General features: G+C 53.7%; 1 protein-coding gene across 4 annotated transcripts in view; it reads right to left on the bottom strand.

Moving 5' to 3' along the window:
• MYH7B (myosin heavy chain 7B) overlaps window positions 1–3,971 on the bottom strand; it is a 28,301-nt gene extending 24,330 nt beyond the window's left edge. Inside the window, exons 1-5 of one of the 4 annotated variants that reach the window (XM_027693943.1) lie at window positions 3,602–3,971; window positions 2,786–2,889; window positions 964–1,107; window positions 709–865; window positions 580–607 (exon numbers count right to left, since the gene is read on the bottom strand). In XM_027693943.1, coding sequence (XP_027549744.1) covers window positions 580–607; window positions 709–865; window positions 964–1,107; window positions 2,786–2,889; window positions 3,602–3,698 — 530 coding nt within the window. In that variant the 5' untranslated portion in view covers window positions 3,699–3,971. The other 3 variants (XM_027693941.1, XM_027693940.1, XM_027693942.1) reach the window with 3 other exon arrangements.
• Between the last annotated feature and the right edge of the window lie 8,658 nt (window positions 3,972–12,629).

The raw sequence follows: 12,629 nt of genomic DNA, 5'->3' as shown, positions 1-12,629 counted from the left end.
GGCCCTGCTGAGCTCATCCCTATAGTTAGCTGCTCTCCCATTGTAATCCCAGATCACAAAGAGCCGGGGGGAGCGGGCAGCGGAGCCGCCACCGGACACGCGCCAAGCATCTCTCCACAGCCCCTGCCTTTCCTAATTAGGCCATGGCCGAGGCTAAAAATGTCCGTGGCTCCTGGCAGCGGCGAAGGGTCCTTTAGAGTCCTTTATATAGCCCTTATCTATATGTCACTTGAAATCAACCTGGCCTACACCCTCCCACGTCACCCTCCTCCCCCGCTGCTGCCCCTCTGGCCGCCATCTCCCTGCGGCCTTGGCCTCCATCTCTCCTTTCCCGTGGCTCCCGGGAGGATGTTGGCAGCCCCACGGCAGCTCCCGCAGCTGTCGGGGTGCGGGGGAGCCTTCCCGCCCGGCTTTGTCACCTGGCACGGCGGCAGCCTGGGCGGGAAGGGTGACAGCTGCCAGGGTGGGTGGGGGGGACATGGCCTGGGGGGGCCCTACCGGGCACAGGGTGCCCATGCAGGGCTCCCCTGGCAGCGCAGCGCAGCACAGGGGGTCTCACTGCTCACACTGGGCACTTACGTGATGAGCATGGACTGGTTCTCGCGGTCTGGAAGAGAGGAGCCGGCGTTAGGGCAGCGCTGCCCGCCTCACCCCTGCCCCGGGGGGCACAGCATCCCCTGGGATGGGGGTCCCCAGGGCAGGGCTTACTGCGCAGCATGTCGTTGTAGGCGTTGTCAGCGATGGAGTAGATGTGCGGGGGGGCCTCCGTGCGCCGCTTGCCCTTGTAGGCGGCCACCACGGGCGCTGTGTAGACGGGCAGCCACTTGTAGGGGTTGATGGTGACACAGAAGAGCCCCGAGTAGGTCTGCAGGGGGGAAAAGGGGCGGGTGAGGGATGGGGGTGTCCCAGCACCCTTTCACCTCCCCAGCCCACGGGGTGACCCCCCGGGTGCTGTGGCCTTACGTAGATCATCCAGTGGGAGTAGCGGCGCTTCAGGTTGTGGAGGACGGAAGCCTCGTTGAGGTGTGTCAGCATGGCCATGTCCTCAATCATGTCGAACTTGGGGGGGTTCATGGGCTGCACGTCGTCCTCCTTCACCACCCGCGTCTGCCAGAGGAGGGGGGACACATCAGATGGACTCCAGACCCCCCCCAAACACCCCCTACCCCAAAGTCTGACGAGTTGGTGGACATCCCGATAGTCCCATGTTGGGTACAGCCCTGGCCCTATGTCTGCTGTCACCCTCATTTTGGGGTGACAGGGCTAGGGGAGCCCCACCAGCACCCAGACACAAAGCCCAGCTGGGATAAGCGAGCCCCAGACTTGCTGCCTGCTCAGGTAGATGGGCTGTGGCGGAGCCTGACAGAAGGGGTCCAAGCCAGGGAGTACCAGTATGTCCCCCCACAATGTGTTTGACACCCCCATCCTGTGCTCTTCTTCACAGCCTAAAAGCCTGTGGCAGCACAATCCCTGTGCAAACAGCTGAAGCCTGTACCCCTTCACTTAAAACTGGATTTATTTAATCCCATGAAGCCAAGCACGGGGAAACTATCGCGTTACGTATCTGGCCTGGATGGGACAAGCTGGATTTAGCAATTGGTCTTGTTAATAAAGATGAAATGAAACCTTTCAGAGGTTTTTTTTATGGGTGAAGATGAAGTGTGTGGTGTTAAAAGGTGTTTGGTGTTAAAAGCAGGAGGGTAGACAGAAGGATAAGGGTGGGCTTATGCCTTTCTTGAATCTGTTTCTGCTGGAAACCCTGACCCAGGGAAAGCTGATATAGTTTCTGATTTTGTAAATCCATGACAAATTGTTTAAAAAGGCAGTTTCAAGACGGAACAGCTAAAAAGATTTGGAAATTACTTTGCTCTCAGAAGCTGAAGGCGTTCTCGACAGCAGAATAAACTTTTAAAATTTATACCCCCTCCTCAATAATTTGGGACAAATCTCTTTACTTGTTTTCCCAGTGTCAGACAAAAATATTTCCAAGCCTTAACACTTTTCAAAGATGATTGTATATATTTCTTTTAAATTTGGCAGACATGAGCACTTCTCAGTGCCATTCTGTCTAGCAGAGAGATAGAAATACTAAAATCTATTTGCTGCCTGGTCAGGTCCTTGTTCTTTTTCCCAGTTTCACACCAGGGTGAGTCTCTGCTCTGCAATGAAGTTGCGAGGCCATGACACTCCCACAGCCAAGAAAGGAATATTAATTAAGCTCTTTTGCAGCTAATTGTGCTGGATATTATCTTGACAAATACCAGCTGGTCCTTGTTTGCTTTGCCTCCCTACCGCTGCTGGAAAGCTGAAGCCTCACCACCAGACAGCCTGTCCAACCCCTGTGCCCAGCGCCTGTTCTCCTGCTGCAAATCCAGGCTAAAACGAGCAGGAATTGGCCAATCGGCCCCTTACCTCTTGTTTCAGCCTTCGGGATGAGCCGGGCAGCGGTTCAGCATCACACGGGGCTGTGATGGAGCCGGCGCTGCCTCTGGGCATCCAGAGGCTGCGCGGGGCCAGCCCGACTGTCCCCTCGCTCTGCCTGTCACGATAACCCGCGTTTGACAGCAAACACTCGATGGGGGGATGCTGAACCGCGGCCACTCTTGGCAACTAAGTGGCCTACGTGTCCTGACAGTGCTGTGTGTGTCCCCCCGGGGCATGACCGATCAGCGAGCGGGGCAGGGTTATCAGCCAGAGCTCCTCATTTCAGACGTGATCTTGTCACACGTATCCCCCCTCCGCACACACTTGCTCTCCCTTGGAAAAGGAAAGGTATTTTGCTTACTTCCTTATCTTTGGTTTCCACAGTGACTTTGCCACCAGAGCTTTCTTTGATTTCCACTTCTATGTAGGCTTCTTTCTCATCTGGGATCCAAGCTCGCTTCTTTCCTGGAGGAGGGGAAGGAAAGGAAAGGAAAGGGAAAAGGAAAGGAAAAAGGAAAGAAAAGGAGACATAATACAGGTTGAAATGTAGGAAACCATTCAAAATTGTCAACTGAAAGCCACATAAATGCAGTCTGATAACATGGAAGGAGAGTGATTATTCCTTTCTATGTTTTTGGTCATAGGAGCCAGGATTATTTCACCTTCTTTGTATTTGGAAGCTGTTTACTCAGCTGGGGTTGAATTCTATCCTGAAATCTTCTCCTTCATGTGTGCCTGCACTTGAACCATCATAAGAAAGGACAATGTGAGCAAGCAACACACTCCTGGTTTGCCCAGCTGAGAGGAGCAAAGTTGGGCCCTGGAACCCAAGCACGGCAAACCAAGGAAAAGCAGAGTGGCTGGGACAGAGAGGACACCTCCCAAATGAAATGGAGCTGGAGAAGGCTTTGACACAAATCCCTCAGCCCTCCTGCCCCTCAGTGTCAGCGGAGATGAAGGGCCACCTCCACCCACACCTCAGCAAACAAGGGGAAAGTCAAAAACCCGCTTTTCCCACTTTTGAGGGAATTCTCCTTCCCAGGTGCTGGGGGGAAGCCTGGAGTCCCTGCTTGAAGAGCAGCACTGGGAAAGGGACAGGGATGGACTCCCAGGAGAGCTCCAAGGTGCTGCCTCGGGGCACTCACATAGGCTGTGCTGAGCTGCTTTGGGCTCTTACCATCGAAGGGGATTGTCTGGAGCTTCAGCTGCTCCGTGTAGCTTTTCCGGAGGTACGGAGCAGCCTCCCCAAACTCACTCATGTCCAGCATAGACATCTTGTCCGGCTGGAGAAACACTTGGCAGCACTGAAGGAAGAGTGAAAGACACCTGAATACTGAAAGGAGGGAAGGGACAAAGAGTCAGTGCATGGTCAAGCACCCACTGATGGGTTGAGAACCAAGAGCAACACAGCCAAACATGCTTTTAATTTTAGAGAGTGAGAGAAGACAGCAACCACAATACTAGCTAATAAAAATTATAACAACCAGGCAATTCCAGAACACTTTCCCTTCTGCTGCTATCAACCCTGCACTGGAAGCCCCAGCTGGGTGAGCTGGCATTGCTTTGGTGTCAAAATCCACATTTGCACTTTAGGTGAGATTGTCAACGACACCCATTTTCTTGATAAACTCAGCTAAAATCCATCCCAGCTCCTGTTGGAGCCCTGGTGTCCTGCACAAACCCTCTGCAACGACCCATGTCTGTTCTGCAGAGTGATATTGCAGAAGGATAAAAGCAAGGCTGGATGTATTATCCCTGGGAAGACCCTTCTAGAAGGCCACTGTGGCAGCTGCTTGGAAAAAGCACTTGTATGATTGTGCTTTCTAATATCCATCTAATGTGGTAGCACACGGCAGAGCTCTGCAATGCCACAGCCACCACGAATGGAGCCACAGCGTGGCAAAACACACAGTCCTCAGCAAAAATGCTCTTGGTCCAGGTCTGTCCCACCCTCCCCTGTCCTCTGGGAACATCCACCCTGTAGAGGTGAAGCGGGTTAGTAGCAGGGACACACGTGCACACAGACATGCTCTGTATTACTAACCTTGGTGCTAGGACTGAGTGGCTGTGTGAGTGCTGCAAAGCCCCTTTTTATTGTGTCTCTCAAGGTCAGAGTGGGAAAAGATATGTCAGAAATTCCCATGTGTCATGTCCACACAGCTCCATTGGTGCTGCTGTCCCACTGCCCGGACAGACACAAAAGGCAAACTTCACTTTTATCTCTCTGCAAATGCAGCCTGGTTATTTTTATTCCTGTATTGTCAGGCGACTACAAAGGCAGGGTGAGAGACTCCAGCCTGGGAAGGCAGAGCAGCTCTCCCAGCCTGCCTGCACTGCTGGTTCCAGTGGGGAGCTGAGGAATGAGAGCTCAGCTGGTTCCTTCTGCACCTGAGCTCTCGGTCCTCCTGCTCCTTCCCTGCACCCTGCCAGGAGAGCTGCTGCTTGGTGGGATCTGTGTGGTCCCTGCTTTCCCAGCTGGAGCATCCCAAACAATCACTGAGCTCTGGTTAAGCCTCTCCTGGACAGTCTGCTCAGAAGGGGAAGGACTTTGGGGCTTGGAACGCCAGGTTGTGCTCCCAGAGCTCCTCACCTTGGCATGGGAGCTTGGTTTGTGACTAGGCCAGGTTCATAATCTCTCATCAGATAAGTTTCTGGGTTTCCTGCACACCATTTTACCAGGCAGCACCCAAAGGCTCTGTGAAGAACACAGTGATTGCAGCCTGGAGCACATCTCCATCCTGGCACAACCACCATGGGCTGCCCAAGATGGGAACAGGACACAGTGGGGGCCAGCCAGACCCACAGCTGTGCCACAGGGATTTCTGTGCCGGGCTCAAGGAAAAGCCACTTATCTGCTGGCATCCAAAGTGCAGTGAGGTTTCTACCCCAGAGAACCAGGGCATGGGTTTGATATTCCCCACTCAGTACCCCTCACACCCCAAAGTAACTTGGCGTTGTTGTATTCTCCTGAGAGGGGGGGAAACTGAGGCAGGGAGTGGTTAAGGATTATCTGTGCAGTGCTGTGCCCAGGCTGGATGTGGTGTGGCCTCTGCCACGGCCAGAATAGCAGCACCGGAGGCTGCTTTGGGCATGTGGCTTCAGCCTGGGCACACAGCCCAGGTTGCAGAGATTTTTGCAGCCCCAGCACCTGCCCTGAATCCCAGCCAGGCACTGGAGGGGCTTTCTGCTGAAGGCCCAGGCGTGGTCAGTCCTTCCAGCACACACACATGGTTTGCTGCTGCACTATCTGGGTGCCCAATGCCATCTCCTCTGCACCCCCCTGACAGATGGGTCCCTGCCCTCCCACCCTGCTTTGGAGTGAACTCTGGGGGATTCATGGGATGGAGGAGGATTCCAGACATGTCCCCTGTGGCTTGAGCCCCAGCAGGGAGGATGCTGGGCTGAGGGGCAGGTTGATGTTGCCTTCACTGGCTGCACAGTGCAATGTCAGGGCCTTGCACGGTGCCAGACTTCCCCATTAATTCAAATACTCCCATGGAGCAGAGTCTGTAGCATGAACAAGGACTTTGAGCACATCAGGATGAAGTGGGCTGCAGGTCCCCATTTCCCATGTAGGCTCTCCTCACCAGGCTGGTGTTCAGAAGCACAGATCAGGATTTGGCAGCAGCTGGTGCAGCGCTGGACTCCACTGATGTGCCTGCTGCAAATCCCCTGGGGGGACCATGGGGATACCATTCCTGAGGTCCCTCTTGACCATGGCATGAGAGGTGCTCCATCTTGCCAAGATGGCAGAGTTCCAACATCCTAAAAAGCCACGGGCTCTGGTGGACCACAGGTCCCTCTGAGGTTACTCTGGTGGTCTTCTGCCTCTCTGTCCTGGGCTCAGAGTCAGGTTTCCACCCACTCCCTGGAAGGACCCGAGGCCTTTGGTGGGTCTGGTGCCAAGTACCTTTGCCACAAGAGCCCCAGCAGTGGGACGAGGTGTTGGCCCAGACCCACCAGCTGGTCCAGCCTCACACATTCTTCTCAGGGCATGTACCCGCCCCGCTCTCTGCTCACCCCCTCCCCTGCCTTATCTTTAAAGGGATTTTATTTTCGGAGATTCTTCCTGCAGTTCCTTCTGTTCACCCTGGTTTCTCTCCCTCTTTGAAGAGGTTCCAGCAGGGTCCATCAAAGGCCGAGCAGATCTGTAGAAGGGGGGATGTGGAGCGGTGGCTCCAGCAGCTGCTGAAGGGCACTTCCGATGGGTTTGGGCTTTTTTGGTGTTTGTGATGTGGTTTTCAGGGTGGTGGGAAGCTCATCCTTGTATTGCTGGCAAGGCCTGAGCTGGCAGGGCATTCCCAGTGGGGTAATGGTCACAGAGGCCTCCTGTGGACCTCCCACAAAATGCCATAGGCACAGTGAGAAGCCCATGGCTTTGGCCTGAGCAGAGGGGACTTTGCTTTCGGTGTGTCTTACCCAAAGCAGCCTTCCTGAATGTCCCACCAGCCCTGCACAACCATCCTCAGCAGTGGGACCATGTCCCCTGACCATTGAGACTCCTATTCTTCCCTCCATAGCTCTGTGCTTGTGTTGGTGTCCCACGATACAATGGAAAAGGATGGGGCTCCTCAGCTGAGCCCCAAGGGCTGGACAAGCCTCTCCCCATGGGACAGGACACCACCAGCACCAGGCTGCAGAGCTGCCCCTCCAGTGAGTTTTTGGTGGTCAGATCAGCTACTACCCAGCCCTGGAGAGCCAGGAGGGTGCCAGAGGCTCAGCCATCCTCTCCAGAGAAATCCTCCGGCTGCTCCCCGACCCCCAGGAGGAATGTTTCCCATTAGCAGGCTCTGATAAGTGGCAGGAAGGAGAATTACTCTACGTGTTGGGCAGTTTGCTAGAGGTTTCCACACTTAACATATCACTGCTATCAGCTCCCTGAAATGCACTGGAGGGGGGTGCAAAGGAGGCTGATTAGATAAAGACAATCTGCAGAGGGGCTATTTCAGGCATATTTCCATCCAGTGGGAATGTCTGCTTGCAGCGGGACAGGAGGTGACAGGCCAGCACTGCCAGCCTGGCCACGTCCCTCTGGCTCAGCCTGGCCATGCAAGGCCCCCTTCAAAGCAAAGCCCCAAGCCCCCCCAGCCCTGTCCCACCAGGGTGACAGGGACAGCACCCCAGCACAGCTTTCCATGCCCCTTCCATGTGAGCAGAAGATGCTGCTGCAGGGACCCCAAAGGGAAGGTGCTCCTGTGGGATTCAGGATGGGGTTAGCACTGGATGCCCTCATCTCATATCTCCCTGGGCACTTCCCAGCATGTCCCACCCTGGGGACAGTGCTGGACCCCTGTCCAGAGCTCGCTGTCCTTTGGCTGGGGGTGAAGTGCTGCCTCTAAAACCCTTCATGAACACACACAAAGCTGCTTCTGCCACGAGCACCTTCGTGCAGTGGTTCACACCTTGCTTGGGGAGCACGAGGACACTGGTGGATGACCCTCCACGTAGGAAGCCTCCAAAGTCAGTATCAGGAATGAGAAAGTGCCTGGAAGAGACATGGCATGAGAAATTAGTGTCCAGAGTCAGCAAGCAAGGTCACATGCAGGTTGGAGACAGCGAGGTCACCTGGAGACTGGGAAAATCAGAGAGCTTTTAATTGTTTGCTTTGAATTTACCAGCTGTGAGCTTCAAGGAGTTTTCTTCTGGGTATTACAATCATAAAGCATCTGTTTGGGAATGAAGGTTGCACTGAACACTGCAAAAATTGCAGGAATGTGTAAGCCTTTGCTGAAGATGCTTGAGGTTTTGGCAATGCATTTCAAAACAATGAGAGAAAACAGAATTTTGCCCTGTTCATTCATATACTTAATAGCACCTTAATTACACCTTGCCTGCCAGGACAGACCTTGGAACATTGCAGCTGTATGAAGTCATGACCAGGAGCTGCCTTGGAGGCTGCAAGGGAGGTGCAGAGCCTGAGCAGAACCAGAGCTGGGCTGTGGTTCTGACACTCTGTGAGCAGGATCTGCCCTGCAGCGCCCCAGCTGCTCTGCTTTCACATCAGTTTTCATCTACTGTGAGATTTGGGAGCAGGAGGTTGGGTGGGTGTTGTCCTGCACATGTGCACCAAGCCCACACAATCAGCTGCCCAGAGAGCATCAGTCCCTGGGATGATCTCATCACAGCCCCCTGCTCTCTCCAGCCCTCATGCACCTTCTCCTTTGCTCCATGGGAAACTAGATTAAGGTGGTATTGAGGTCATAACCCAATGGAAGTGGCTGCACTAGGCTGGGACCTGCTTGGCTTTAACTGTTTCCTTGGCCTGATGAAGGCCATGGCTCTGCTCTCCTGGCCCACTGACCCAGCATTCTGCTCACCACGGGCTCAGACACTGCTGGGCTTGTCCTCTCACTGCTCTGGGTCATCAAGGGATCGAGCTCAGCCCATCTTATGGCAGAGGACAACTGTTCAAGATGGAGAGGCAACAGACATGGGAGCTCTCCATGGGGTGCAATAGGCTTGGACCTTTCTCAATACTGGCTGTCAGCTTGAGGGAGCAACATTCCTGCATGTCCTCACATCAGGACATGAGACCTCACCTCCCAGCAGACAAGATGGGCTTTTCTGTCTCAAAACTGCAGCGAATGCCTGACTCCAGGTATCTGGTCTCTAGTCTGGATATGCCCTGGTGGGATGACGTCTTGCAGAGAGCAGCTGTCCCCTGTCCCTAAACAAGGCTCTGTCCCATGGTGTTTGGGCTCAAGGGTTTCCTGAGCATCCCAGCACAGCAGGTGAGCTGGACACACACACACAGCCCATGCTCCCACCTGCTTGTTGGCTGGTAGGTAAAATAAACCTATAAAAGTCTGTAACTTCCAAAGAAGGGGCAGTGGAGGAGCAGCACCAATCTCTGCTCTCTGTGACCAGTGACAGGATTCAAGGGAATGGCTGGAGCGGTGTCAGAGGAAGTTTTAAGCCGGATCTCAGGAAAAGGTTCTTCCCCCAGAGGGTGGTTGGCACTGACCAGGCTCCCCAGGGCAGTGGGCACAGCCCCAAGGCTGCCAGAGCTCAAGGAGCATGTGGGCAACGCTCTCAGGGACAGGGTGGGATTGTCGGGGTGCCTGTGCAGGGCCAGGAGTTTGATGATCCTTGTGTGTCCCTTCCAACTTGGGATATTCTGTGATTCTGGGATTCTAAAAGCTCCCCCAGGAAGCAGGTCCTGGTGCTGGTGGGCTCTGGCCCTGGAGGAGCAGCTGCTGTGTTCCTGCACATCCAGTGCAGGGGCTGTGCCTGCAGGGATCTGCTCCCTGCCAGCAGAAGGGGATCAGCATCTGTGGCTGGTGCTGCAGAGGTTCGGGCACAGCTCAGGGACACAGAGGTGCAGCCCAGCTCAGGTTCAGTGCAGCAGCTCCGTTTTCCACCAGCAGGTCCTGCTGCCCCTCTCACATCCAGGCTCAGTGCTATTTATACCTCACTCCACGGCCACTTCACGGTGCAGAAAGGTCTGGTGGAAAAGCTAAGGAAGTGAAATTACTTTGGGGAAGAAATGACACTACCCGTTTATAAATAACCCCGGGTTTCATTGATCTTTTAGATGCTCTCTTGGCAGAGAGTCCAATGTCATCGCTCCAGCAATGCAGACAATACTCGGGCATTGTTTTATTCTCAGTTACAGGGAAAAGGACAGCACCAGCTGCCGTGCTATCTTTAGCCCATGAGAGCACCCTTCAATTGTTCTGCACTTCAAACAATAGGCACACGTTAGGGGGGGAGGGTTTCTGGCCTTACCAGAGCATTTTACATCGAAGTACAGCTTTAGAGACAATAGATTTCTTTCACGCTCTGGCTGAAGCTGATGTTTAAACTATAGGAAAGCCAGGGTTCCAGAGCCCTGTCTTGTTTTTCTTGTGGATGATGGGCCAGCAAGAGGTTTGACTCCCCCAAGGAGCCCTCTGAACTCTCTTCCATGCAAATAGCCCTATTGTTCTCTCTGTGTTTGGCTGGTGCTGCACATCACATCATCCCCTCCTCTTGTGGTCAAGTATGGCTTTGGTCCTGCCCTATTGCAAACACCAGTTTCTTCATTAGTGCCCAAATATCCTGAGCTACAACAGAGCTGGCCAAAACCTCAGACTGGGCTAAGCTGGTTTCTTTGCAGATGGAGAAGCAAAGGAGAACTGGAGATTTGGGGGTTTTAGCCCCACTTTAGGGTGCCAGGGCAGCGAGCACGAGTGATGAGCAGCTCTTTGGAGGTGAGGAGGGGCAGGCAGCACCCAGCTCTGCACCCACCCATCAGCTGCAGGGTATCGGATGACTGTGCGAAGCTCAGCAGCGCTGTGGGCAAACCGAGCTGCTGCCTGTCGGTGGCTCTGCAGTGCCCTCGGTGCCTGCAGGGCTGGGGCACCTGGGCTGTGCCGTGGGCTGTGCCGTGAGTGGATGGGGCTGCGTGGGGGCCGTACCCGCTGCACAGCTCCCATTCACGTGTCTTCTCTGACGAGTGAGGAGAGCAGGGTCATGTCAGAACTATTTATTCCTCCACCCCACTGTGGCTGATGTTGTATTGAGTTTCAATTGTCTGAGCGCTGGGCAGCCTTTGAAAGGGGATGCGACAGCCCAAAGCCACAAAGCCCATCTTTGAAGGCTCTTTAGCAGCCAGGGGAGAGGTTTACAAATATGAAGCGCTTTTCTTTAAACTTTGTGGGACTCTATTTTTAGCAAATAAAGATAATGGCCCAGTTGCTGTTGTTCATCTTTTGTTGCATGTAACATGCCAAATACTTACCATGTCTGCCATATTTTTTTGTGATTTAACCTCCTCTGAGCTTCACTGCAGCTCTCTTACCCTGTACCAGAGATTATGGGCTATGTGCATGTACAAATCCTCCCCAGGCTACTGGATTACTTTGAAGAAACCTCATTCTCCAGACTGAATTTGTGAAAGATAGAAAAGGCAAGTCACAGCCTTCTCTCAGTCTGAGCAAGGTACATTCCTTCTAGGAACTCACAAGGACAGGGCAGTTTTTTTTCCAGCTTTTTGCAACGAACCTGGACCATTTTTGCAATGTTTTGCTTAGAAACTGAAGTTTCTTATGCCTTTTCTCAGACTAAGAGAGCAGACAGCAAGGAGAGGGGACTCAGGACCCTGCCAGGATTGAGGGTTGTGAAGGGAGATGCTTCTGCTTGAGTAAACTCTGTCCTTCTGCATCACTGTTAAAACTCTAAGACTTTGTTGCTCCTTTCCATCCCTTGACCAGCACGTGGGCAAACAGCCCTTGCCCCATGGTGGAGTCTGAGCTGGCTCCTGGCACAGGGCATTTTTCCAGTAACATAAGACTGGATCACCAGTCCACTTCCAAATTCACAGCCTGGATATGTATTAAGGTGTGAATCCACAGTTACTGACCAAAGCAGTGGCAGAGAAGAAAAAGAAAGAGCAGGACTCCTGAGTCCAGAAAAGAAACAAGATGGGTATATTACAGAATCACAGGATGGTTTGGGTTGGAAGCTCATCCAGTTCCACCCTCTGCCATGGGCAGAGTCACCTTCCACTATCCTGGGTTGCTCCAAGCCCCATTCAACCTGGAACACTTCCAGGAATGGGGCAGCCACAGCTTCTCTGGGGAAGTGCCAGGGCCTCACTACCCTCACAAGGAAGAATTCCTTCCCAATATCCCATCTAATCCTATCCTCTGCCAGTGTGAAGCTATTCCCCCCTGTCCTGTCACTCCAGGCCCTTGTCCCAAGTCCCTCTCCAACTCTCTCGGAGTCCCTTTAGGCACTGGAAGGTCTCGCTGGAGCCTTCTTTTCTCCAGGTGAACACCCCCAGCTCTCCCAGCCCGGCTCCAGAGCAGAGGGGTTTTGCCTCGCTCCAACAGGTCCATGAGAGCTGTAACTTCAGAGCTTCATTTTGGTGATAGATCCCTAAGAGCAGAGCTAAGAGCCTCGCAAAGACCTGGACAACTCCTGGCACTGGTAACAGGATAAAGAACCAGTCATGTCCCAGCCTGTCCAAGCCACTACTGATGAACTCTCTAAGGAGTGTGACCAAGTGTGACAACAGGTATTGCCCAACTTGCTGGAGAAACTTCTCCACCGTGAACAGGCACATTCCAGGGGCAGAGCTGCCTTTGCAGCCTCCTCTGTGTGTGTCCCACTGCAAGGTGCCCTCCTGGGGCTTTCCCTTGCTGCCCCAGGGTGTTGGTGTGGGTGAGGGCATGAGCAGCCCACATGTGAGCACAGCATGGATGGGTGAGCCTGGCACCCTC

This window comes from Neopelma chrysocephalum, unplaced genomic scaffold (genome assembly GCF_003984885.1).
Source record: "Neopelma chrysocephalum unplaced genomic scaffold, ASM398488v2 Primary Assembly neopelma1_94, whole genome shotgun sequence".
Classification (NCBI taxonomy): domain Eukaryota; kingdom Metazoa; phylum Chordata; class Aves; order Passeriformes; family Pipridae; genus Neopelma; species Neopelma chrysocephalum.
Note: the sequence above shows the minus strand (reverse complement) of the source record. Positions and strands in the feature narration are given on the sequence as shown.